The sequence below is a fragment of the Anomaloglossus baeobatrachus genome, chromosome 2 (genome assembly GCF_048569485.1).
Source record: "Anomaloglossus baeobatrachus isolate aAnoBae1 chromosome 2, aAnoBae1.hap1, whole genome shotgun sequence".
NCBI lineage: Eukaryota > Metazoa > Chordata > Amphibia > Anura > Aromobatidae > Anomaloglossus > Anomaloglossus baeobatrachus.
In genome coordinates, this window is record NC_134354.1 from 364,522,101 (window position 1) to 364,548,397 (window position 26,297).

The 26,297-nt window shown below is 47.2% G+C and overlaps 1 protein-coding gene across 9 annotated transcripts in view; it reads left to right on the forward strand.

Moving 5' to 3' along the window:
• The window catches only part of DLGAP3 (DLG associated protein 3), an 827,688-nt gene that overhangs the window by 654,555 nt on the left and 146,836 nt on the right, over positions 1–26,297 (forward strand). For all 9 annotated transcript variants that reach the window (XM_075336009.1, XM_075336007.1, XM_075336006.1 and 6 more), the window contains one exon: positions 15,324–15,409. In XM_075336009.1, the coding sequence (XP_075192124.1) occupies positions 15,324–15,409 (86 nt within the window). The remainder of the gene's footprint in view (positions 1–15,323; positions 15,410–26,297) is intronic.

Sequence of the window (26,297 nt, forward strand, 5' to 3'; positions counted from 1 at the left end):
CTTCTCCAGCGCTGTCCTCCCTCGTGTCTCCCTCCGTGCTACTGAGCTCCTGCACTTCCTGGTTCTCAGTGCCGGTCATGTGATCGGCACAGCAGAGTGACATCATCTGCGTGCCTGATCACAGCGGCAGTAGGGAGACCAGGGAGACATGCTGGAGGAGGTAAGTAAAGAGTTTTTTATTTTACTATAGGCAGTAGCATGGGGGCCATATCTAACACAGTGGGGGGTCATGTGCCATCAAAGGGGGCACAGGCACATATAATATGCGACGCTCCGCCAGCCCATCACCGCGATGCGGTTTCAGCACCACGGTGATGGACACCGGCAGTGCATATTATCTGAGTGGGAGCAAGAGATCTCCCGCTGCCTCCTGCAGCCTTCACCGGCCTGCCTCACCCTCCAACACCGCTCCAGAGCTGCCCCCACCTCCCCTGGGCCCTGCAGTATATAATTTGTATATTCGGATTATAAGACGCACCCCCTACTTTCCCCCAAAATTTTGGGGACCAAAAGTTGTGTCTTATAAAGCGGAAAAATACGGTATTTTTAAGTATTTTTAAGTATTTTCAGAAAATAAATACAAAATTTATTGCTTGGAAATTCAGAGACGTCAGTAGTTTATAGAATAAAAGAACAATTTACATTTTACTCAAAAATATAAAGAGAAGAATCAGAGAAAAACTGAAAATTTTGCAGTGGTCACTTAACTTTTGCCAGAGCCATGTATATATACAGTTAGGTCCAGAAATCTTTGGACAGTGACACAATTTTCGCGAGTTGGGCTCTGCATGCCACCACATTGGATTTGAAATGAAACCTCTACAACAGAATTCAAGTGCAGATTGTAACGTTTAATTTGAAGGTTTGAACAAAAATATCTGATAGAAATTGTAGGAATTGTACACATTTCTTTACAAACACTCCACATTTTAGGAGGTCAAAAGTAATTGGACAAATAAACCAAACCCAAACAAAATATTTTTATTTTCAATATTTTGTTGCGAATCCTTTGGAGGCAATCACTGCCTTAAGTCTGGAACCCATGGACATCACCAAACGCTGGGTTTCCTCCTTCTTAATGCTTTGCCAGGCCTTTACAGCCGCAGCCTTCAGGTCTTGCTTGTTTGTGGGTCTTTCCGTCTTAAGTCTGGATTTTAGCAAGTTAAATGCATGCTCAATTGGGTTAAGATCTGGTGATTGACTTGGCCATTGCAGAATGTTCCACTTTTTTGCACTCATGAACTCCTGGGTAGCTTTGGCTGTATGCTTGGGGTCATTGTCCATCTGTACTATGAAGCGCCGTCCGATCAACTTTGCAGCATTTGGCTGAATCTGGGCTGAAAGTATATCCCGGTACACTTCAGAATTCATCCGGCTACTCTTGTCTGCTGTTATGTCATCAATAAACACAAGTGACCCAGTGCCATTGAAAGCCATGCATGCCCATGCCATCACGTTGCCTCCACCATGTTTTACAGAGGATGTGGTGTGCCTTGGATCATGTGCCTTTCCCTTTCTTCTCCAAACTTTTTTCTTCCCATCATTCTGGTACAGGTTGATCTTTGTCTCATCTGTCCATAGAATACTTTTCCAGAACTGAGCTGGCTTCATGAGGTGTTTTTCAGCAAATTTAACTCTGGCCTGTCTATTTTTGGAATTGATGAATGGTTTGCATCTAGATGTGAACCCTTTGTATTTACTTTCATGGAGTCTTCTCTTTACTGTTGACTTAGAGACAGATACACCTACTTCACTGAGAGTGTTCTGGACTTCAGTTGATGTCGTGAACGGGTTCTTCTTCACCAAAGAAAGTATGTGGCGATCATCCACCACTGTTGTCATCCGTGGACGCCCAGGCCTTTTTGAGTTTCCAAGCTCACCAGTCAATTCCTTTTTTCTCAGAATGTACCCGACTGTTGATTTTGCTACTCCAAGCATGTCTGCTATCTCTCTGATGGATTTTTTCTTTTTTTTCAGCCTCAGGATGTTCTGCTTCACCTCAATTGAGAGTTCCTTAGACCGCATGTTGTCTGGTCACAGCAACAGCTTCCAAATGCAAAACCACACCTGTAATCAACCCCAGACCTTTTAACTACTTCATTGATTACAGGTTAACGAGGGAGACGCCTTCAGAGTTAATTGCAGCCCTTAGAGTCCCTTGTCCAATTACTTTTGGTCCCTTGAAAAAGAGGAGGCTATGCATTACAGAGCTATGATTCCTAAATCCTTTCTCCGATTTGGATGTGAAAACTCTCATATTGCAGCTGGGAGTGTGCACTTTCAGCCCATATTATATATATAATTGTATTTCTGAACATGTTTTTGTAAACAGCTAAAATAACAAAACTTGTGTCACTGTCCAAATATTTCTGGCCCTGACTGTATATATATATATATATATATATATATATATATATATATATATATATATATGCTGTATATATACACACACAGTATATAGTTGTATGAAAATAAATAAATAATTTAAAAAAAAAGACGTAGCGCTCCACGGTATTTTTGATTCTCAGTGCGCATAAAGCAGACGGCAAGGGGTTGCCACCCACATCTGCCCAGCTTTACCTTGGTTGGCAATCAACATACAGGGAAGCCCATTTTTTTTTTTTTTTAGTTATTTAAAAAAATAAATAAATAAATAAAAATGCGTGAGCTCCAGCTGCATTTTCTATTGCTAGCTAAGGTTAATCCAAGCAGCTACTGGCTGCTAACCCCCACTGCCCGGTGTTACCTTTACTGGCAATGGAAATTCCAGGGAAGTCCTTTTTTTTTTTTTTGCCAAACAGCTAAAAAAAAATGACGTGGGCTTTGCCATATTTTTGTATGCAAGCCAGGTACTGCAGGCAGGTATGGGCTGCCCCCAACCCCCAACTGCCTATTTGTACCTGGTTGGGAACCAAAAATATAGGGAAGCCCATTTTTTAATTATTTTATGAAATAATTAAAAAAAAAACCGACGTGGGCTTTGTGTAATTTTTGTGTCCAGCCAGGTACAACAAGGCAGCTTGGGACTGGAATCCGCAGCACAGGGTTGCCCAAGCTTTCTGGCCCACCCACTGCGAATTGCAGTCCGCAGCCGCCCTAGAAAATGGCACTTTCATAGAAGCGCCATCTTCTGGCGCTGTATCCAACTCTTCCAGCGGCCCTGGGTGGCACGCTGGGTAATAAGGGGTTAATACAAGCTTTGTTTTACCAGCTGGTATAAAGCCTGAGATTCATAATGTCAGGACAAGTTTGGCCCGGCCATTAAGAATCTCCAATAAAGGGTTAAAAAAAGACACCACACAGAGAAAAAATACTTTATTAGAAATAAATACACAGACACACTTAGGGACTCCATCTTTATTACTCCCTCTCACCCCTCCACTATCCTGGTCTTCAACCCATCTAGCTCTGCTATATCACAAAGCACGGGGGAGGAAGAACGCTGCTGCTCCCCATGCAGTGTAATAACTCAGTGCGTGAGCACAGGCTGCGGGTTGGTAAGCGGTGATGTCACTGCTGCGACCGTTGCCATAGTAACTTACGAGCGGATGAGCGGGTTACTATAGCAACAGTGATCTCCGATCAGCTGATTCCCGGCTGTGGCATTAGTGTGTGGCAGACAATCCCTGCATGTAGGGCTGACTCTGTAAAAAGCGCTGACATGCAGGGATGGGGAGCACCGAGTACTGGCGAGCATGCTGACACTACAGGACCTTGAATGACGTCATAGTCAGGTGACCAGTTGTAGCCAACAAGGTAATGCAACATTCACACATGACTGGTCACATGCTATAACGTCAGGGAAGGTCCCTTGGTTACCAGGCGGCACAGCGATGATCGTACTTAGAAGCAGATGCGGCGGGAGACAGAGTCTGCAGGACGCGTCGCGGGACTTGTAAGTATAATAACAATGTTTATTATTAACTGTATTCTTTATTTTGCAGCCCCCCTGCGGCCTTTTACTCAGCCCCCAGACCGCTTTGTAGGGTCCAGCAGACAATTACTCGCATTTCCCATTGACTTGCATTCGACTCGCTACTCTTAACGAGTACCCGAGTATTAGGACCTACTCATTACGAGTATAGCGAGTCCAAGTATTTCACTACTCGCTCATCCCTAAGTATAACCCAAAGGTCAGTAACTTGTTTTTTAAGCAGACCAGCTTCTGAGACATTTAAATAGGTTGCAAAATGAAAGAACCCACACCTCATAATATACAGATCGCTCCTTATCCGGAGATGGTACTGGATGTCAAAAGTACATGTGACTCTAGTCTGGAACCTCCTGGACCCAATTCTCTAGTCACATCCCAAAAAGAGGTGTAATGGATATCAAACTATACAGGCATGGCGGAAAGTGCTGGCCCCCTTTAAATTGTGCCAGAAAATGAAATATTTCTACCAGAAGATTATTGCAATTACACGTTTTGTTATACACATGTTTATTTCCTTTGTGTGTATTGTAATAACACAAAAAGCTGGAATTGAAAACAAGAAACAAAATTGGACATAATTTCACATGAAACCTAAAGAAAAGACTGGAGAAAATTGTTGGCACCCTCAACTTAATGTTTAGTTGCACACCCTTTGGAATAAATAACTGCAAACAATCGTTTCCTATCAACAATCTTCTTACACCTCTCATTTGGAATTTTGTATCCTTGAGATTGTTGATATTTTTCAATAATTTTGGTTCTCAAGTCCTCAGACAGTTCTCCTCTTTCTGTACTACATGCTTAGTGTGGCACACACAGACATACAATGCAAAGATTGACACAACTCCTCCCCTTTTTTTTAATCTGGTTTCAGGTGTGATTTTCATATTGCCCACACTTGTTACTTCCCACAGGTGAGTTTGAATGAGCATCACAAAGGACATAACAAGAAAAAAATCAAAACACAGAATTACATTTTTTTGTTGACGCAACATTGCAATAAAATGCCATAAGAGATGATTAAAATATTGCATCTACACCAAAATGGTGTAATTAAAAACATCAGCAAATACGCAACAAATAAGCTGTCACTGAGCCCCAGATCCTGAAAAATGAGAATAATATGGGCCTCAAAAAATGGCGACAAAAGTGGAATTTTTTTTCTTCTACAGATTTATGACATTTTTTTCACCACTTAAAAAAAAAACTATTTATGTTTGGTATCTACAAAATTGTACTAACATGGAGAATCCTACTGCCAATTTTACCATATTGTCAGCATGGTAGAAAAAAACAAAAAAACATTGTGGAATTGCACTTCTTTTGTAATTTCACCGCACTTGGATTTTTTTCCCTTTTCCAAAACAATATATGACAGAATAAATGGTGTCAATCAAAAGTACAACAATCAAGCCAAGATCTGGCTATATTGACGGAAAAATAAGTTATTGTTCTTGGAAGAAAGGGAGGAAAAAATAAACGAAAAACAGAAAAGCTCCTGATGGTAAAGGGGTTCAAATATACAGATCTATCTAAAGAAATATATAATTCAACTTTAATTTCTATTCCAATATGGCACCATTGGAGGGCGATATAAGAGATTGTAGAATGTCCACATAAGTGATGCATTCATTATAAACTCTATATTGAGACCAATGAGCTTTAGTGTATGTTGCCTATATATCCACTCTAATTCCTTGCATTTCAACAAGCATATCCTATCGCCACCCCTTTGTGGAGGAACAAAGTAAATCATTTGACATCTTAATTGTCTCTTCGTATGTTTCATCTCTACAAAATGACTGGAAGATCTAGTGTTTTCTTCCTAGGGTATCTGTGGTGATTGATTCTAGCTGTAAAGTCCCATGTACTGCCACCAATATACCATAAGGGCATTAGCAGGGATACCGTATTTTTTTTGTTTTATAAGACGCACCGGATTATAAGACGCACCCCAAATTTAGAGAAAAAAAAATAATAAAAAAAATATAGGGTCCGTTTTATAATTTGGTGATGTCTTACTGGATTGGGGGCAGCAGCAGTGGTGGAGCGGGGTCGGAGGAGGCAGGGGTGGTGCTGGAGCAGGGCGATGCTGTCGTCAGTGCAGCGGGTGTCCCGGATGCTTGCTGCAGATGGCGGCACTGTGAGGCAGGAGGAACATCCAGGAACTGTTGGTGGTGCAGGCTTCAAAGAAATGTAGCCCAGAGATGGCGCGTGCACAGATTGAGCTTTCGACTCAATCACAAGCAGAGATCTCATCTGTGCATGTGCAATCTCCGGGTGCCATTTTCCTTAAGTCTGCTGCGAGGAGATCAGTGGGCTGGAGGTGGCCTGTGCACAGATGAGATCTTGAGCCGAGCGGTCCATCTGCTCATGCGCTGACTCCGTGTTCCATTATTTGAAGCCTGCCCACAGCACCGCAGAGCCCACAGTGCAGAGCACAGCTCACAGAATCGCCACTGCCTCCTGTGACCCCTCTCCAGCCCTCACTTCCCCTGTAAGCTACGTTCAGATTATAAGATGCACACCTCATTTCCCTCCAAAATTTTTGGGAGGAAAAGTGCGTCTTATAATCTGAAAAATACGGTATATCCCATACTCAGAATTGCTTGTTACATAATGTTTTATATATCATAATCACAAATCATTATATGATTATAATGATTATGTCGCGGGTGGAGGAGGGGACGCTGCGCTCTCCCACTACTCGGGTCCGGCCGCGGCTGCTGCGGCTGCGGCTGCTCGGTGGTGGCTCGGGCGGTGGGCCGGATCCCGGGGACTCGAGCGGCGCTCCTCGCCCGTGAGTGAAAAGGGTGGGGATTGGATGGTGGGAATTTGGTTATTGTCCGTGACGCCACCCACGGTTGTGGTGATATTGGTGACACCACCGCTGCTCTGGACGGGGGATCCCGGGAGCGATGACTGGGAGCAGCCTGGATGTTAGTTCTCCCCTCCGTGGGTAGGGGGTTGGTTGTCCCGGGGCCCGGTGATGGGGTAGGGATGGATGGCAGGCGGGTTACAGGGCCTGGTGAGGTGCAGGGTCGCGGTGGCAGCGCTGTGCCGCACAGCACGGTGGTACTGGTAATGATGAGGACACAGTTCTCGGTAAAACACATGGCTGGATGGACGAGTCCCACAGACGGCTGCGGTGTTGTTGCTCCCGGCAGGTTGATGGTGACTGCCTTTCCCTGCACCTATGTAGTGTAACAGTTCCAATGGGTTCCCACCGGTAACCCGCTCCCCAGCTTGAATGTTGCCGAAGGAGCCCCTTTTGCCTACAGGCTCTGACCCTGGGAACTTTAGACTTGGCGGTGACTGTGTTTCCCTCTCTCGGTTGGACGGTTGCCTTCTGTCGGGACTTGGCTGCTGGGAAACCCAGGAGGTTCCCTTCGCTAACGGATTTGGCTAATTCACGGCGACTCCTAGCCTTGCTGGGGTCCGTAAGCCCCTGCCGGATGGTGCTGGCTTCTCTTTGCGTACCGCTTCGGTACCACCGGGCCACCGCCCGTCCACGGTCCTTACGGTTAGCTCCAATAGGCCACTCCTGCAGACGGTCACCACAGTCTGCCAACCTTGCTGATCCGTCCGGGCCACACACCCGGACCAACTTCAGTCTGCTCTACTACCACTTTCCTTCCTTCCACTTTCCACTCTCAAACTGATCTCACTTTTCCCGCCTCCAGGACTGTGTACTCCTTGGTGGGCGGGGCCAACCACCTGGCCCACCCCCTGGTGTGGACATCAGCCCCTGGAGGAAGGCAACAAGGGTTTGTGTCTGACTTCGGTGTGCCTGACCGGGAGTGTGGGTTGTGTAGGTGTTGTTCTCTGTGGCCCCTGGCTTGTCCAGGGCGCCACATTCCCCCTTAGTAAAATGAAGACCGTCCGCGGGCTGCCCGTCCATCACCGGTTTTATTTTCACAAACTGGAAAAGATAAAATGGTAACATATTACAAGCATAATAACATCTTCCCACATCGGGAGGTACTCTTACTTAAACGTTGCAAATGGTAACGGCTTCCGCTCTCTCCCACCCAAGCAACCTGGCCCTGATGCTGCCCCTAAGGAAACAGGCAGCACCCCTTGACCCCAGTCCAGCACAAGTTACCCGAGCGGGTTCTGTCCTTTTCAGGGGACCCACGTCCATGGGGAACCCCTGAAACCCCCAGAAAATCGCCACCGGTTCCGGTGGTGGCTGGGTCCCAGCCTGCTCCACTGCGGGCCCTTCCTCCAATCTGCCTCTCCGGAGGCGGCAACGGTGAAAGCCACAAACATAATTATTTACAAGCCACAAGTTCATGGTTGCCTTACTAGTTCTCAGGCTTGTCCATAAGGAGTCCCTTATGCAAAACTTGTAAGCAGTCCCCACGGGGACAACGGTGCCGGCAATGACCGGTCTCAATCAGGCTGACAATCAGGTAAATCTTCAGTTAATCATCTACTTATCATTCTTTTAAACAGTACTTTTAACACTGGTGGTCCCAACGGGGGACAACTTGCAGCGGGGCTCCGCTGACTTTGGAGCGGCTACCACCGCAGGGGGTTGGCCCACTCGGGGACCGGTCGGTACATCGGGTTCTCCTTCCACAGGCAGTTCAGTCCAGAACCACTGACGGCCGTTAAGAACGGTGGCGGGGGCAGCGTGGTCGGAACCCCCTCCTCCATCAGCGACATTCTCTCTGGACCTCCAGCTGCGGTGCCGGCCCCCGGCTCCCATGCAATAAGGGCTGGTTCTGTGGTTTGGGTGGACTGGTCGCGACGCGGCACGGCCGCAGCGGGCCCTTGCTCACGGGCCCTCACTACGGCAACCATCCTTCGCATCTCCGCCTTCCAGTCCAGCAGCTGCTGCAGGCTCTGCGCCCTCACCTTCAAGCAGAACCGGCCCAGCTCCTGTTCCAGCCACGGAGCGGTCCCGGCGGGGAGCTCACCCGGGCCGCAGTCTTCAAAGGCTACTCCTCCCCGGTTCCCCCAGAGCTTAGACGCTCCGGTAGCGGGTACTCCCGCGCTCCAATTCGAGGACGCCACATCTCTCCATCCGTGTCCCCCTTAGTCTCTTTCCGGCTCCTCCACTACAGGGGCGGGGTTTTGGCCTTCGCGCCTCTACTACTCGAGGAGACGCTCGAACGGGAACTTTTCGCGCCCAAGATGGCGGCTTCTCCAATTTTTCGGCCGGACACCTCCAGCGGTAACAAGGCGCACCGCTACCAGACGGCAGAGCGGTAGGATCCTGTTCATGACGCCAAGTTGTCACGGGCGGAGGAGGGGACGCTGCGCTCTCCCACTGCTCGGGTCCGGCCGCGGCTGCTGCGGCTGCGGCTGCTCAGTGGTGGCTCGAGCGGTGGGCCGGATCCCAGGGACTGGAGCGGTGCTCCTCGCCCGTGAGTGAAAAGGGTGGGGATTGGATGGTGGGGATTTGGTTATTGTCCGTGACGCCACCCACGATTGTGGTGATATTGGTGACACCACCGCTGCTCTGAACGGGGGATCCCGGGAGCGATGACAGGGAGCAGCCTGGATGTTAGTTCTCCCCTCCGTGGGTAGGGGGTTGGTTGTCCCGGGGCCCGGTGATGGGGTAGGGATGGATGGCAGGCGGGTTACGGGGCCTGGTAAGGTGCAGGGTCGCGGGGGCAGCGCTGTGCCGCACGGCACGGTGGTACTCACTCAGCCAATGATGAGGACACAGTTCTCGGTAAAACACACGGCTGGATGGACGGGTCCCACAGACTGCTGCGGTGTTGTTGCTCCGGGCAGGTTGATGGTGACTGCCTTTCCCTGCACCTATGTAGTGTAACGGTTCCAATGGGTTCCCACCGGTAACCCGCTCCCCAGCTTGAAGGTTGCCGAAGGAGCCCCTTTTGCCCGCAGGCTCTGACCCTGGGAACTTTAGCCTTGGCGGTGACTGTGTTTCCCTCTCTCGGTTGGACGGTTGCCTTCTGTCGGGACTTGGCTGCTGGGAAACCCAGGAGGTTCCCTTCGCTAATGGATTTGGCAAATTCACGGCGACTCCTAGCCTTGCCGGGGTCCGTAAGCCCCTGCCGGATGGTGCTGGCTTCTCTTTGCGTACCGCTCCGGTACCGCCGGGCCACCGCCCGTCCACGGTCCTTACGGTTAGCTCCAATAGGCCACTCCTGCAGACGGTCACCACCGTCTGCCAACCTTGCTGATCCGTCCGGGCCACACACCCGGACCAACTTCAGTCTGCTCTACTACCACTTTCCTTCCTTCCACTTTCCACTCTCAAACTGATCTCCTCACTTTTCCCGCCTCCAGGACTGTGTACTCCTCGGTGGGCGGGGCCAACCGCCTGGCCCACCCCCCTGGTGTGGACATCAGCCCCTGGAGGAAGGCAACAAGGGTTTGTGTCTGACTTTGGTGTGCCTGACCGGGAGTGTGGGTTGTGTAGGTGTTGTTCTCTGTGGCCCCTGGCTTGTCCAGGGCGCCACAATTACATATCATTATATATATATAACATCATAGATGATGTTAGTTTTGGGATGATTAAATGAATAAGGGAGCAATATACACATGCCAAACAGGGGAAGCAACCTTCTCTAGGTTTGTGTTGATTTTTTGTCTTTCCTGTAAGAAAAAAATGGGGGGTTTTTAAATTTTGCAATATCTGGTAAACAACTACTTAGCGTTTTCCAATGTTTCCTGATACTTTGTGCCTTGTCACTACTTTCTTCTCCATAAGTTGTTATCATTTGGAGTCTTTTCAAATTACATTTTTTTTTATTACTTTGTGTTTAAAATGAATACCATCACACAGAAATATTAAATGTTGTCCATCCTAGGATCTCTTATATCGCCCTCTGGTGGTGCTATATCGGAATAGAAATTAAAGTTGAAATATCTTCCTTTAGATATTTAAGATAATATTTTAAATGTATTTTATAAAAAATGTAAAAAATATTTTTATATATAGCACTGATTTATTTTTTCTCTTTTCACATAACACAATTATACAACATAAGGAGGTAGTATATGCTGACTCATCCACTTGCAATATCTCTGTATAAATAATTTTTGTAATATAATTTTTCTTTAAAAAATGTTTGATGCCAGTGGAGGTGTATGTCATAAAATAAATCTTTATAGACATATATTGGTCACCAAGGCTTGGGACAAGAGGTCATACATATTTTGATATCCATGTATACAAATATGGTGATTGTCTAATGAGCGCTTCAGCACTGCCCTATAAGTACACTATGTGGCATGATATACCATATCAAAGATGTACTACACATGCACTGCTTTTTCATCATACATACCACATCCAACATGGTACCCGCTGTCATTTAGCGCTCACTGCGCGTGCTGCTATCCCATCACACCTAACACCTCTCCTATTGGCTTTTATACTGTGACATTCACAGACTTGCAAATCTCATTATTTATAATGCCCATATTGGCACCCATGAATTTAGAAATCATATGCACCTGGTATCCGGCCATTGTACCTTGATCAACAGCTTCCAACACAATATGGTGTCTCTACAGAGCCTCCCACACAGTATAATGTTCCCACAAAGCCCCCTTGCAGTATTTCATACCAATACAGCTTCACTACACAATATTATGTTGACATGCAGCCTCACTATACAGAAGTATGTCTCTACAAAACCTCCCACTCAGAATGATGTCCCCACACATCCCCTTACACTATATTATATCCCACACAGAGCCACCATTCAGAATGATGTCCCCACACATTCCCCTTAAACTATTTTCTATCCCCCACAGAGCCACCATGCAGAATGATGTCCCCACACATCCCCCTTACACTATATTATATCCCCCACAGAGCCACCATGCAGAATGATGTCCCCACACATCCCCCTTACACTATATTATATCCCCCACAGAGCCACCATGCAGAATGATGTCCCCACACATTCCCCTTACACTATATTATATCCCCCACAGAGCCACCATGCAGAATGATGTCCCCACACATCCCCCTTACACTATATTATATCCCCCACAGAGCCACCATGCAGAATGATGTCCCCACACATCCCCCTTACACTATATTATATCCCCCACAGAGCCACCATGCAGAATGATGTCCCCACACATCCCCCTTACACTATATTATATCCCCCACAGAGCCACCATGCAGAATGATGTCCCCACACATCCCCCTTACACTATATTATATCCCCCACAGAGCCACCATGCAGAATGATGTCCCCACACATCCCCCTTACACTATATTATATCCCCCACAGAGCCACCATGCAGAATGATGTCCCCACACATCCCCCTTACACTATATTATATCCCCCACAGAGCCACCATGCAGAATGATGTCCCCACACATCCCCCTTACACTATATTATATCCCCCACAGAGCCACCATGCAGAATGATGTCCCCACACATCCCCCTTACACTATATTATATCCCCCACAGAGCCACCATGCAGAATGATGTCCCCACACATCCCCCTTACACTATATTATATCCCCCACAGAGCCACCATGCAGAATGATGTCCCCACACATCCCCCTTACACTATATTATATCCCCCACAGAGCCACCATGCAGAATGATGTCCCCACACATCCCCCTTACACTATATTATATCCCCCACAGAGCCACCATGCAGAATGATGTCCCCACACATCCCCCTTACACTATATTATATCCCACACAGAGCCACCATGCAGATTGATGTCCCAACACAGACCCCTTGGAGAATGATGTCCCTAAAACACCCCCCTTGGAAAATGATTTCACCATGATATTCCCTATATATTCACTAACACAATTATGTCCCCATATGTCCCTTCTACAATGATGTCCCCCACATTGCCCCATGGAGGATGATGTCTCTCACACAGCCCCCATGAAGAATAATGTACAGCACATAACCCCCTTAGAGAATAATGTCTCCAACACAGCACTCTTGGAGAATGATGTGCCCATGATATTCTCCACAGAGCTACTAACACAATGATGTCCCCACATCCACATTACACGATGATATCCTCCACACAACCCTTTGCACAGTATCATGTCCCCTCACAGCCCCCTTGTTTTTTTTTTGTTAAATTGAGCACATGCACCCCTATACACACAGGGTGTACTTTGCAAACATGCCACTATGCTTGATATAGGCTTATTGGGAATCTGAAACACTACACCAAGAGGCATGCATTAAATTGCACATTTTATTTCACTTGTACCCCTTGAGTTCTGCCTCCATATTTGCTTTTTATCCATCTATCTATCTATCTATCTCTATGGGCGGCTTTGTGTGACGCCCTGGGCAAGCCAGGGGTCACAGGTCATCACACCACCACACCCTACACCCCAGTTAGGAACACCAAGGCTACCAAAATCCTTGTTGCCTTCCTCCAGGGGCTGATGTTCACACCAGGGGGTGGGCCAGGCGGTTGGCTCCGCCCACCAAGGAGTACACAGCCCTGGAGGCGGGAGGAACCAGGCAGATGAGTCTAGGAGGAGGAAGTAGAAGGAGTAAACAGATCAGAGATAGGGTTTGGACAAGAAGAGAAGAGTAAAAGTGAGAGTAGAAAGGCCTGAAGTTGGTCCGGCTAAGTGCAGGACGGAGTCAGCAAGGTCAGCAACGGCGGTGACAGTCTGGAGGGGGACTGCTCGGAGGTTGCTGGAAGGACCGCGGACGGGTAGTGGCCCGGCGGTCTGGAGCAGTATACGAAGAACAGTCAGCACCAGGGCAGGGGCCTCTCGAACCCCGGCAAGGCTAGGAGTCGCCGTAAATTTGCCAAATCCGTCAGTGAAGGGGACGTCTGTCTCCAAACAACCAAGTCCCGATTGAAGGCAACAGTCCGACCGTTACAGAGAGACACCGCCACCGCCAGGGCACCAGTTTCTCAGGGCCAGCGCCTGCGGGCAAAGTTGGGCTCCTCCGGCCCATATCCAAGCCGGGGAGCGGGTTACCGGTGGGAACCCATTGCTACCAACACAGAAACATTAGGTGCAGGTCAAAGGGACATCACCGTCACCTACTGGGAGAGCAAGTGCAGCCGTCCGTGGGAACCGTCTTTCCAGCCGTGTGTTTTACCGAGAACTGTGTCACCGTCTCAGGCTGAGTGAGTACCACAGTGCCGCAAGGCACAGCGCTGCCCCCGCGTCCCAGCGCCCACCAAGCCCTGCATCTCCCAACTCATCACTGGGCCCCGGGATCACCAACCCCTACCCACGGAGGGGCAACACAACAACTGGCTGCTCCATACCATCCTTCCCGGGATCCCCCATACAGAGCAGCGGTGGTGCCAACAAATCACCACAACCGTGGGTGGCGTCACGGACAATAAACAATTCCCACACCCAAACAACCCCTTTCACTCACGGGCGAGGAGCGCCGCTCGAGTCCCCGGGATCCGGCCCATCGCTCGAGCCCCCGAGCAGCGGCAGCAGCAGGCCGCAGTGCCCGCCGGACCCGAGGAGCAGAAGGGAGAGCGCGGCGTCCCCTCCTCCGCCCGCAACATTTGCACACTACGACATCGCAGGTGCGATGTCGGTGGGTTCAAATCGAAAGTGACTCACATCTGGCGTCACTTGCGATGTCGTAGTGTGTAAATCCTAGATGATACGATGAATGAGCGGAAAAGTGTCGTTATCGTATCATCGTTGCAAGCTCCGACTTCTCCATAATTTTGCAGCAGCGATGGTACGATGCTGTTCCTCGTTCCTGCGGCAGCACACATCGCTGTGTGTTACGCCGCAGGAGCGAGGAACTTCACCTTACCTGTCACCGGCGGCTCTACGGAAGGAAGGAGGTGGGCGGGATGTTTACATCCTGCTCATCTCCGCCCCTCCGCCACTATTGGCCACCTGCTGTGTGACGTCGCTATGACACCGCACGACCCGCCCCCTTAGGAAGGAGGCAGGTCGCCGGCCAGAGCGACGGTCGCAGGGCAGGTGAGTGCATGTGAAGCTGGCGTAGCGATAATGTTCGCTACGCCAGCTATCACACGATATCGTACCTGCGACGGGGCCGGGGACTATCGCGTGCGACATCGTAGCATCGGCTTGCGATGTCGCAACGTGCAAAGCCCGCCTATCTCTCTGTCTGTGTATCTATCTATTTATCTCTTGGTCTGTCTATCTATGTTAAATATGGCTTATTGTATCAACTCAAAGATTTTAAGATTCTACCTGTCATATGTGTGATATACTGTATGGAAAGATTTGTGGACATGCAGCCATAAACATTATTATCCTTCTATTGTGAGCAAGCGCACAGTCAATTCTTGAGTCCATAAAAATATGTCTCCATTATTTTTCCTTAAGAATTTGTCCTGAATCTAAACGTTTTCCATTAGTTACTGAATTTAATAATCATGTGTCATTACTACTAAATCTTTTAAATAATTGATATATTATCTTTTTTATTGCTGCAGGTAGAAACAATCTCTGACTCGGACACGGAAGGGAAGAGCAGGAGAGAAGTTCACTCTATCGGGGTTCAAGTAGAGGACGACAGAAGGTGCCTGTACTAGTTACCCTATCTATTATGCAGCTAATGAGTTAACAGGACAGATTTACTGACTAGATGACAGAGCTTACATTACACACATTTAACTATAGGGAAATCGGGTTCATGTTTATTTGAAAGCTGCAAAGTTTACCTTTACAGATTTTGCTATCACCAATCTCTTCACGTTGTGTTTGCCTATTTTTCTTGGACTAACTTTAGACTTTGTACCCACAAACACACATGGACAAAATTGTTGGTACCTTTCTATTAGAGTAAGAAATACTCACAATGGTCACGAAAATAACTCAAAACTGAAAGAAGTTTCAATTTAAATTTGCTGATCATCAACCAATCAGAATCAGGCATTGCTTTTAATTTTGGTTCAACAGAAAAACAAATAAATAGAAATCTAATGAAACTGTCCTGGACAAAAATGAAAGTACCCTTATTCCCATCTGCAAGATCCTATCCCAATATGTAGTATGTGAAATAATATTAGAAAATACCTCCACTTAGAAATGCATATAGTTCTCCTGATATAGCCATGACTCTTACCTCATGTGCAGGGTATTGCAGCTTAGGTATCCATGCTTATGACCCTGAGCAATTACCTGTCAGTATGAGTGGATGTACCATGGATACCTGGATACCTAAGCTGCAATGCCCTGCACATGAGGTTAGAGACATGGCTATATCAGGAGAACTATACTACATCTCTAATTGGAGATATATGCTACTATTATTATTATTCCTAATACATGTTGGGATAGCATTCTCGAGGAGGGAATACTCCTTTAACTTAATATTTTGTTGCACATCCTTTAAGGCAATCACTGCAAATAAATGATTTCTGTAACTGTCAATGAGACGTCTGCACCTGTCCACTGGTATTTTGGCCCACTCCTCATGATCAAAGTGCCCCAGCTGTCTCAAGTGTGAAGGGCGCCTCCTCCAGACTACAGGTCCTTCCATAGATACTTAATAGGATTTCATTCAGGGCTCATACCGCAGAAGCCACTTCAGAAAAATCCAATCCTTTGCTTTTAAAGGGAACCAGTCACCAGATTTGACCCCTATAAACTACGGCCACCACTAGTCAGCCCTTATATACAGTAGTTTAGAATACTGTACATAACTGCCCAGGCCGATCTGTATAAAGTATAAAACATCTTTTATTATACTCACATGCGGGGCGGTCCAGTCGATGGGCGTCACTGGTCTCGGTCCAGTACCTTCTCTCTTCCTTCCATTGCTGTCCTCCTTCCCAGCTGCATGTGGATCATCCTACGTCATCCACACACAGGCCTCCATTGCACTCCTGTGCACGTGTACTTTTCTCTCCCCTCCTCCAGGCAGATCATAGTATTTTATTGCGCATGTGTGGGCGAACTTTGACTTTTCCTCACACCTGCGCATCACAGTACATTGTTCTGCTCACAACAGGGCACATAAAGGTGTGCACAGGAGCGCAGTGGAGGCCTCTATGTGGATAACATAGGACGTGTCATCCACACGGAGCTGGGAAGGAGAACGGTGATGTAAGGTATAGAGGAGGCTGTGGACCGAGATCAGCGACAGCCAACGAACCCGACTGCCCAGAAGGGGAGTAAATAAAATATGTTTTTTATGTTATACAGATCGGTCTGGGCACCTATATACAGCATTCTAGAATGCAGTATATAAGGGCTCACTGGTGCAGCTAATAAGGGCCAAATCTGGTGACAGGATACCTTTATACGTACATTCTTAGATGTATTTAGATGTGTGTTTTGCATCATTATCTTGTTGGAGGACCCATTACCTATGACTCAGACCAAGCATTCCGACACTAGGCAACAGAATTTTCTCCAGAGTGCTTTGATTATCTTGAGATTTTACTGTAGCCTGCACAGATTCAAGACAACCTGTGCCATATGCAGCAAAGCAGCTCCAAAACAAAATATTTCACATTAGCAGGGGCGGACATATCTCCCGTGCAGCCGATGCAGCTCATAGGTGAAGGGAGGCCTACTGACACTGGTAACTATTTCATATGAATGTGCATCCTAGGATTTCCATTTAGCTATATTGTATTGTGGCTCTGGGAACCCGCCAGCTCCCTGTACTGCAATACACGCCACTTGCCAATCAGAGGCTAGCAGTTGATGGAGTGCCCTTGAATGCGTTGTGCTGACCTCGCTTCCACACTAACATCAGCTGCTGGCTCCTGTTCCGGCCATAGAAGAGGACGCCACGCTGCGTGAGCTCAGGGGAAGGTGAATAGAATTGTTATTTTTTTAATTTGTTAGACAAAAAACGGGGCACGTTATCTCAGGGATTGGTCCATGATGTGACACACTAAACGAGGATGGTGACCACAATGGGGCACATTATACCATAGATGGGGCACATTATACCATAGATGGACCCAGGGTTGGGCACATTATACCAGGGATGGACCCAGCATGGGGCACATTATATCAGAATGGGGCACATTATAGCATGGATGGGGCACAACATACCCTGGATGGACCCAGGATGGAGCACATTATACCAGGGATGGACCCAGGATGGGACACATTATATCAGAATGGGGCACATTATACCAGAAAGGGGACCAGGATGAGACACAATATACAGGAAATGAACCAAGATGAGGAACATTATACCAAGAAGGGGATCAGAATGGGGCATATTATACCAGAAAGGGGACCAGGATGAGGCACAATATACAGGAAATGAACCAGGAAGGGGAACATTATACCAGGATAGGGCACATTATACCAAGGAATAAGCCAGGATTGGTCACATTTTACCAGAAAGGGGACTAGGATGAGGTATATTATTCAGGAAATGAACCAGGATGGGGAACATTATACTAAGAAGGGGACCAAGATAGGGCAAATGATGGGGCACATTATACCATACCAGGATGGTGCAGATTATAGCAGGGATGGACCTAGGATGGAGCCCTTTATACCAGGATGGGGCACATTATACCAGTGATGGAACCAGGATGGGGAAATTTATTGCAGAAAATTATGCTGCAAATCCTGATGTAAAAACATATTAACAGGTATTTTTCCTCAAAAAAATAAGCAACATGTGCATGACATGTCAGGAATCTCATTCACTTTGCTTTTACTGTAAAACTGCATATTTTTTTGCAACAAATCCATGTGGAAAAAATGCAACAAAAATGCAATTTGTTTACATAGTCTTCAAATGAGTTGGGGGAGTCACAGAGTAACTCATGAATTTATATTTATAGGGCGGTATTAATTATAGTTAATGTTGGGCACAGTGCTGGCTTATCAAGTTATATTTTGAATGGTGCATGGCCAATTAAGCCGAGCCGCTCGGATCCGTGCTCGTACTGCGGGTGGTGGCTCGAGCCTCTCACGGACCCGTGGTCACGTCGCTCTGCAAGGGAGTTGGTGCTACATGTGGGGACTTGGGTGATAAGTTCCACGGCCGGGGCTGCAGTGGTTTGGTTTTCGATGTAAGTTCGTGACGCCACCCATGGGTTGTGGTGATTGTAGACACCACCGCTGCGGTGAAGGTATGGGGGGCTCCCGGGAGCGGTGTAATGGTGCAGCTAGGTGTTGACCCCTCCGTGGGTAGGGGGTGTTGGTCCCGGGGCCCGGATGGCGAGGACCGGGGTGCAGGGTAATGTGTTGCGGTGCGGTGTGCAGCCCGAAGGCACTGAGGTACTCACTCTGACACAAGACACCGGAGTCTCTGGTAAACCAAACGGAGTGATGAACGGGGCCCGCAGCCGCCTGCAGATTCTCCCAGAATAGGTTGGTGGTTTCCGCCTTTCTCCTGCACCTCTGTGTGTAAATGTTTGACTCCTATGCCTAGACACCGGTAGTCTGCTCCCTGACTTGTATATGCCGAAGGAGCCCGTTTGCCCGCAGACGCTGGCCCTTTAGGTCTCTATGCCTTGGCGGTGGCTTTACCCAGTATGGTTGGGCTGTTGTCTTCTAACGGGGCTTGTGTGGGATAGGTCCTTAAGTCCAGTCCGCAATCAGTTGATTCGACTCGGCCCTGTCGGTTCAGGGCTTTGTACTGGGTCTGAGTACCCCTCCTGGTGCTCCGGTTTCTAATCGGTTCCCCGGTTCGGTACCGGCGGGCCTCCACCCGACCCCGGTCCCTACGGTTCCACCGGCTGTAATCCGAGTTCCTGCAGGCGGCCACCACCGTCTGCCTCCTTGCCAATGGTGACTGGGCTCCGACCCAGCCACCTGGTAGTCTCTTGGCAGGCCTGGACACAGGACTCCCCGTGAACTTGACTGCTCTACACCTGTACTTGAACTAGACTGTGTGTTTTCCCGCCTCCAGGCCTGTGAACTCCTCGGTGGGTGGAGCCCACCACCTGGCTCCGCCCCCTGGTGTGGACATCAAACCTGGAGGGTGGTGACAAGGCTTTTTGTTTGACTGATGTCACCTAACCAGGAGGGGGTGTGGTGTTGTGTGTGACTACCTGGGACAACCTGACTAGTCCAGGGCATCACATATGCAGCTGTCACTCTCCGCTCAGGAGAGCCACCAAGGATTGCAATGCGATCCGGATACAGTGATACAGTAAAGAAGGCATAGAGTGACATGTTGGGTGGGATTCTGGGTGAGGAAGATGGTAAATTTGCATTTACTTAATTAGCCAGCACTCCTGATCTGAGAGTGACAGCATGCACCTGTCACTCTCAGCTCAATAGATACTGAGGATTGTGGTTCGCTCTTCGGACATTAATACAGCAGGCAAATGTAAGACACCCCCGAAAATAAGCCCTAGTTCATTTTTCAAAGCAGAAAAGAAAATAAGCTCCTGTCTTATTTTCGGGAAACACGGTATGTGACCTTGTTATTTTCAGGGCTGCAGTGATTAATGTGACAACATGATTCGTGGCTGAAAGAATTCGGCACGAAGGTCTGACCAGATGGAGAAGAAACACATGAAAACTAAACATATGAAATGTCAGCAGTAAGTCACTTGATGTAAAAATTGGGCAGCACACCAACACTTCACATGTATATAGGATTGAATCCTATGCATAGCACAATTCCTAAATTTATAGTGCACTTTCTTGTTATGTAAATATTGCACTGTCCTTAATGACATAATTTCCATCAGCCTTCTACACTAAAAAATAAGCTTCACCATATTCTATCAGCAATCATGTCGTTTTGTATCTAACAAGAGAGGATGCCATGAAATAAAGAAAGGGCAGTATAAATAACAAAAATAACAAGATAATCCGATATGTAAGGTATGGTGATGTACGAGGGGCTGCTGATAAGTCTTTGGCTTTGTGATCCTTTTTGTTTCTATGGTAACAAATGTTACATCACATGAAAGTCTTATGTATCTAATAGATGTTTTCAAAATTTTGTGTTTGTTGCTTATGGCAACAGTGTTCTACGCACGCGAGAAAACAAAATGGCAGAGTTTAATGTGATATTCACAGCAACTGAGAGCAGAAGAGTGATAAAATTCTTGTTTCTGCATGAAAGTCCGCGAAGAATATTCATGGTGATATGTCGCAGACATTGGGGGATCAATGCCCTTCATATTCCACAGTTAAGAACTGGGTTGCCGAATTTAAAACGGGCCACTTCTGCACCAATGATGAGAAATGTCCTGGATGACCGAGAGTGGTTATTGTTCTGGAGATCATCGATGCTGTGCACAACCTCATACTGGAGAATCAACAAATTTCAGCTAAAGCAATAGCAGACATCATGGTGATTTCCCATGAACGTGTTTGTGTCATCCATGAACATTTGGACATGAGGAAGCTATCTGCAAAGTGGGTTCCCAAATGTTTGACAGATCAGAGAAGCATGCGAGTGAAAACTTCCCGGTCTATTTGTTAGCATTTCCAGACTAATAAGAACTTCCTGGATTGCTGGTCACTGTAGATAAGGCCTGGATTTATTTGTATGACCCTGAAAACAAGGAACAGTCAAAAGAGTGGAGGCACAGTGGTTCTCGTCCAAAGAAGTTCAGGGTGCAAAAATCAGCCACTAAGGTGATTGCGTCTGTGTTCTGGGATAAGGAGGGCGTGCTGCTAGTGGACTACCTTCAAACGGGTTCCACCATCAATGCAAGATATTACATTGAACTTCTGGACCAACTGAAGGCAGCTATGAAGGACAAAAGGCGTGGCAAGCTGTCCAAAAGAATCTTGTTCCTGCAAGACAACGCCTGCACTCACACTACACAAGCAACCATGGCAAAACTGGTAGACCTGGGCTTCCAGCTGGTTGACAACCAACCTTATTCACCAGATCTAGCTCCCTCCAACTATCATCTGTTTCCAAACCCGAAGAAACACCTCAAGGGTACCAAATTTCACACCATTTCCGATGCTATGGCTGCTATGGATGCCTGGTTTGAGGCACAACTGAAATCCTTCTTTTTGCTAGGCTTACAGAACTTGGAATACTGATGTAAGAAGTGTGTTAACATCAGTGGAGAGTATGTGGAATTTATGTAAAGTTTTGTGTCTGTGAACATAGAGCTGATGTGACTTGCCAAAAGCCTCTAGTTTTGTCTAATCTGTCCAAAGGGCATTCTCCCAGAAGCTTTGTGGCTTGTCAATATGCATTTTGGCATATTCCAGTATTGCATTTTTAATATTTGCTTTCAACAGGGGTTTCCTCCTAAAGGCTGCTTTACACACAGCAACATCGATAGCGATATTGCTGGTGAAAGCACCCGCCCCGTCGGTTGTACGTCATGGGTAAATCGCTGCCAGTGGCGTTCAACATCGCTCGGACCCGTCACACGTACTGACCTGCCTAGCGATGTTGCTGTGGCCGGCGAACCACCTCTTTTTTAAAGGGGCGGTTCGTGCAGCATCATAGCGACGTCACACGGCAGCCATCCAATAGAAGCTGAGGGACGGAGAGCAGCCGAAAGAAAGTTACGCCCACCTCGTTGCCGGAGGACGCAGGTACGGTGTTGTTCGTCGTTCCTGGGGTGTCACACTTAGCGATGTGTGCTGCCTCAGGAACGACGAACAACCTGCGTCCTGCAACAGCAACGATATTTGGGATTAGAATGACGTGTCAAGGATCAACGATTAGGTGAGTAATTTTGATCGTTAGTGGTCGTTCACACGTGTCACATGCAACAACGTCGCTAACGCGTCCGGATCTGCGTCACAAATTCCGTGACCCTGACGACATCTCGTTAGCGATGTCGTTGCATGTAAAGCCCCCTTTAGTCTTTTTCCATGAAGTACATTTTGTCCAAGGCAGCGATAGATGGTGTGATCTGAAATCTGATGTACCAACAATTTTATCCATTTGTGTATTATTATAGGTGCTGTTTTACAGATCTGTACAACACAGAGTTATATTATCTCTCAGCGTCTAAACCCCAAATGTACTCTACACAATGCCAACATCATGCCTCCTGTCCTTGTCTGCACTATACCTTTTTACAACTATACAGTACAGATTGCATTTTTAACATATGTTTATTATTTTCACATCACAATTCATCATTGAATATTGACTAATTCTATTATCGAGTCCATTTCTTGTGTGTCGCTATGCTCTCTGAGTACATCTATTTCTGCTCCTAAATTACAAGCCAAAAATAACGACCAATTTGTGTTTGAGATTTAATCTTGATTTTATATTTGATACTTGTAGATATTGCATTGTTTCTGTAACATAGCTCTTACAAGAATACCATTTTATTGCGGCATAGTATTGTTTTTAGTGATATTCCTTATGGGGATTTACTATATATGCTTTAATAACCCATGATGAAGGAGTGGGAGAATACACACAAATACAGTGGATATGTATTTCTATTGATGAGATAACTTAAAAAAATTATAAAATTTACTCTCATCGCTGTGCAAATTCGGAGATGATTTTCAACTTCTGACACAAAATGTCACAGATGCTGCAGCCTACAGCGACTGTGCCATGTAAGTGGATAAATGGATGGAGCTGGCTCCCACTGTCACCTACAACATGGCGGCCAGTATGTATCTCAGATGTGATATAAACCTGGATGTCCGCTCCGTTGCTTGTTGTGCCACGAATGTTGTTAGGGCATTCCATGGAAAGGTTTTACGGATAACCGGAGAGATAGGCCAGTCTGGCTATCCACATACCTCTGCCCATGGGTGTGTCTCATGTGTTAAGATGGAGATAAGTTGTTTAACACATGGTCAATGTGGGGAGACTGTTGCCTCCAAGAAGGAATCCTGACAGAAAGAGGAGTAGCTTGTCCTGACCAGGACTGTGTATAGAGATTGTGATGCCTCTGGGAGAAATCCTCTGATGAAAGAGGATTTGATTTGTCTGGGGTCAGTGTACATAGGTTTGTGATACCACCAGAAGCAGGGGCAGACACTGAGAGCAAAGGGCTTCTGTGCAAGAACTGTGTATGTGTGGTGCCCCTGAGGCTTCAGTCGCCACAGAGTACTACACCTCATTTAAGGTGTAGTGCTTAACCTGGATTCAGAGGAGGTTGGTACCTGTTTCACCACTTACACACTCAAACACACAACCCGGTTGCCCTCCCCAATGGGTACCAGGCTAGGGTAGGGTCTTAAGGCAGTATTCAAACATAGGGGGCATCCACCCACTAGTAACAGGGACTGTGGGAGGAGCAGCCACTTAAGGGGAGTTAGGAGCCAACACAACAGTTAGTGAGGAGTTCTCCGGCAGGAGAGGAGAGGACGTGTCTTACCGGTGCTCTGGTGGGACACCAGAGTTCATGTGGTTGCCGAGGGGAGAGCTTCATTGCATTCTCGGAACGGGCAACACACAGGGTGCTGAACCCTAGGGAAGATCTTTCTCCAAGTTGGTTTTCCAGAATCTGCCGGGACAGGGAGGTTGCAAGCTTTTCTGGCCACACAGAGCCCTAAAGCACAGTGCCACATAGGATCCGGTGCCTTGGACAAAACCAGGCCCCATTGCAGAGCCGCAGCACCTGCAGATAGGGACAAGAGTGCTACTTGAGATGGACTGGGGTCCCCAAGTAGCTTTAAGCAACGGGGATCCAACACACAAGGAGCTAGGAGGAAGGGGCCAACAAAACATCACACCGGACTGACCTCCAAAGGAAGCCGGGTTCGACGGGGCCCATAACAGCGAGTGATCAATACTGCTTGTGCGAGCAACACAAAAAGTGAGTAAAGACACCTGGAACAGCAGTAACTGACTCTGACTCTTATTACCAGCTCCGCCGCCCCACGCCTCAGCGCCAAAGGCCATCGCCATCACTACTCCCCTCATCATCCTTTCCAGGGCCCACTCCACTTGTGGGGAGCGATTCCATCTTCAGTTGCTATTACCATCCGCCCCGGAGGACAGCGACAGCAGCGGCAGCTAATCCCTGGCCGCGTACCACAGGTGGCGTCACAACATTTATCCTACTATTACCCCCGTCATCCTCCCTCCTTATTGGTGTACACCTCGGGGCATGAAGCCGGGCAGGCCACCACAACATCCTAGACCACCACACTGGCCCGATGACGAGTAACTCAGGTACGAAATCCCCGGCCTGATTACCCCTGCCCCCGGGGCGCTACCTATGGGGCACACGCAGAGCAGCGTGTCCCGGAGACTCTGGTGAGTGGTGACATCACTGAGAAAAGATTATTCACAGAAAGGAATGGTTTAAAGTGAACTAACTAACCAATATTTCACAGAAAAATCACTTTCTAAAATATCAATTCTTTATTGTACAAAAAAAATTTTTTATAAAAAATACATACAATTCCTATAGGATATACATAGACAAAATAGTCAACAAGCAGCCAAATACAATAAACAATACAATAGACCTAGACCAATCATATAGCAGAAAGACCAGTGATATCCCCCAGCCGGGTTTAATATATCACTGTGCCAATCAACCTATTAGTATATGTGATTGGAAAATTTAGTCTAGGCGTGTCTACACCCTGAGATTCCCATAGGTCCAATATAAGGAAATTGGGAGTGCCCAGAGTCTATTTGCCCCAGACAGAATTGTCCTCAAGGTCACAACGTGTTTATATGACATTATTTGCAAAACTCCTGATTACATTTCATTAAATATTTTTCACCCGACGCGTTTCTCCTCCTACACCGGAGGTTCATCAGGGGTGTATATAGTATGTCATAACACATTTAATTCATATAGACAAAAGAAATAGTGAGGAGAGGCATATACAGATATCACAGTGTTACAGAGAAAACCTTATCACTGAAGATTTTTTCAGCCGTTCTCTAGATTTTAATCCAAATTTCTCTAGGACAAAATTGAGTTTCTACAGTTTTTATTAAAGGTTTTCACCTAGAAAACGCGCTCTACAACGGGACGTGAATAGTAAAACAACAGAAACATCAGCGTGCGTTCAACTGTGAAAAGCACGGAGGCGGGGATATCAATGTTAAAAGACGTCCCCTGTGACGTCCGTTCGCCCCTCCCATCTATATTGCCATGCTCACCTCTGCTTGTGTTCCACTGTGGAATGATAATGAAAAAACCTTCCCCTGTGACGTTCGTTCGCGAACAAGGGACGTCTTTCAGCATTGATATCCCCGCCTCCGTGCTTTTCACAGTTGAGCGCACGCTGATGTTTCTGTTGTTTTACTATTCACGTCCCATTGTAGAGCGCGCACATAGGAAAGAGGCCGGACTTCATTGACTCTGCTTCTATGTGTCTCACGGTGGAACACAAGTGGTGGGGAGTGAGATAATATAGATGGGAGGGATGAGCGGACGTCATGGGGGACGTCTTTCACCATATCTCCGCCTGCATGCGTTCCACAGTGGAACGCACGCTGATTTTCATGTGGTTATTTTAATATCTTTAGGTGAGAGGATTATTCTATATATGGTGACCCACTATCGGCGCCATTCTGGTGCGATTTTGAGTTCTTACTGATGATCTCTATG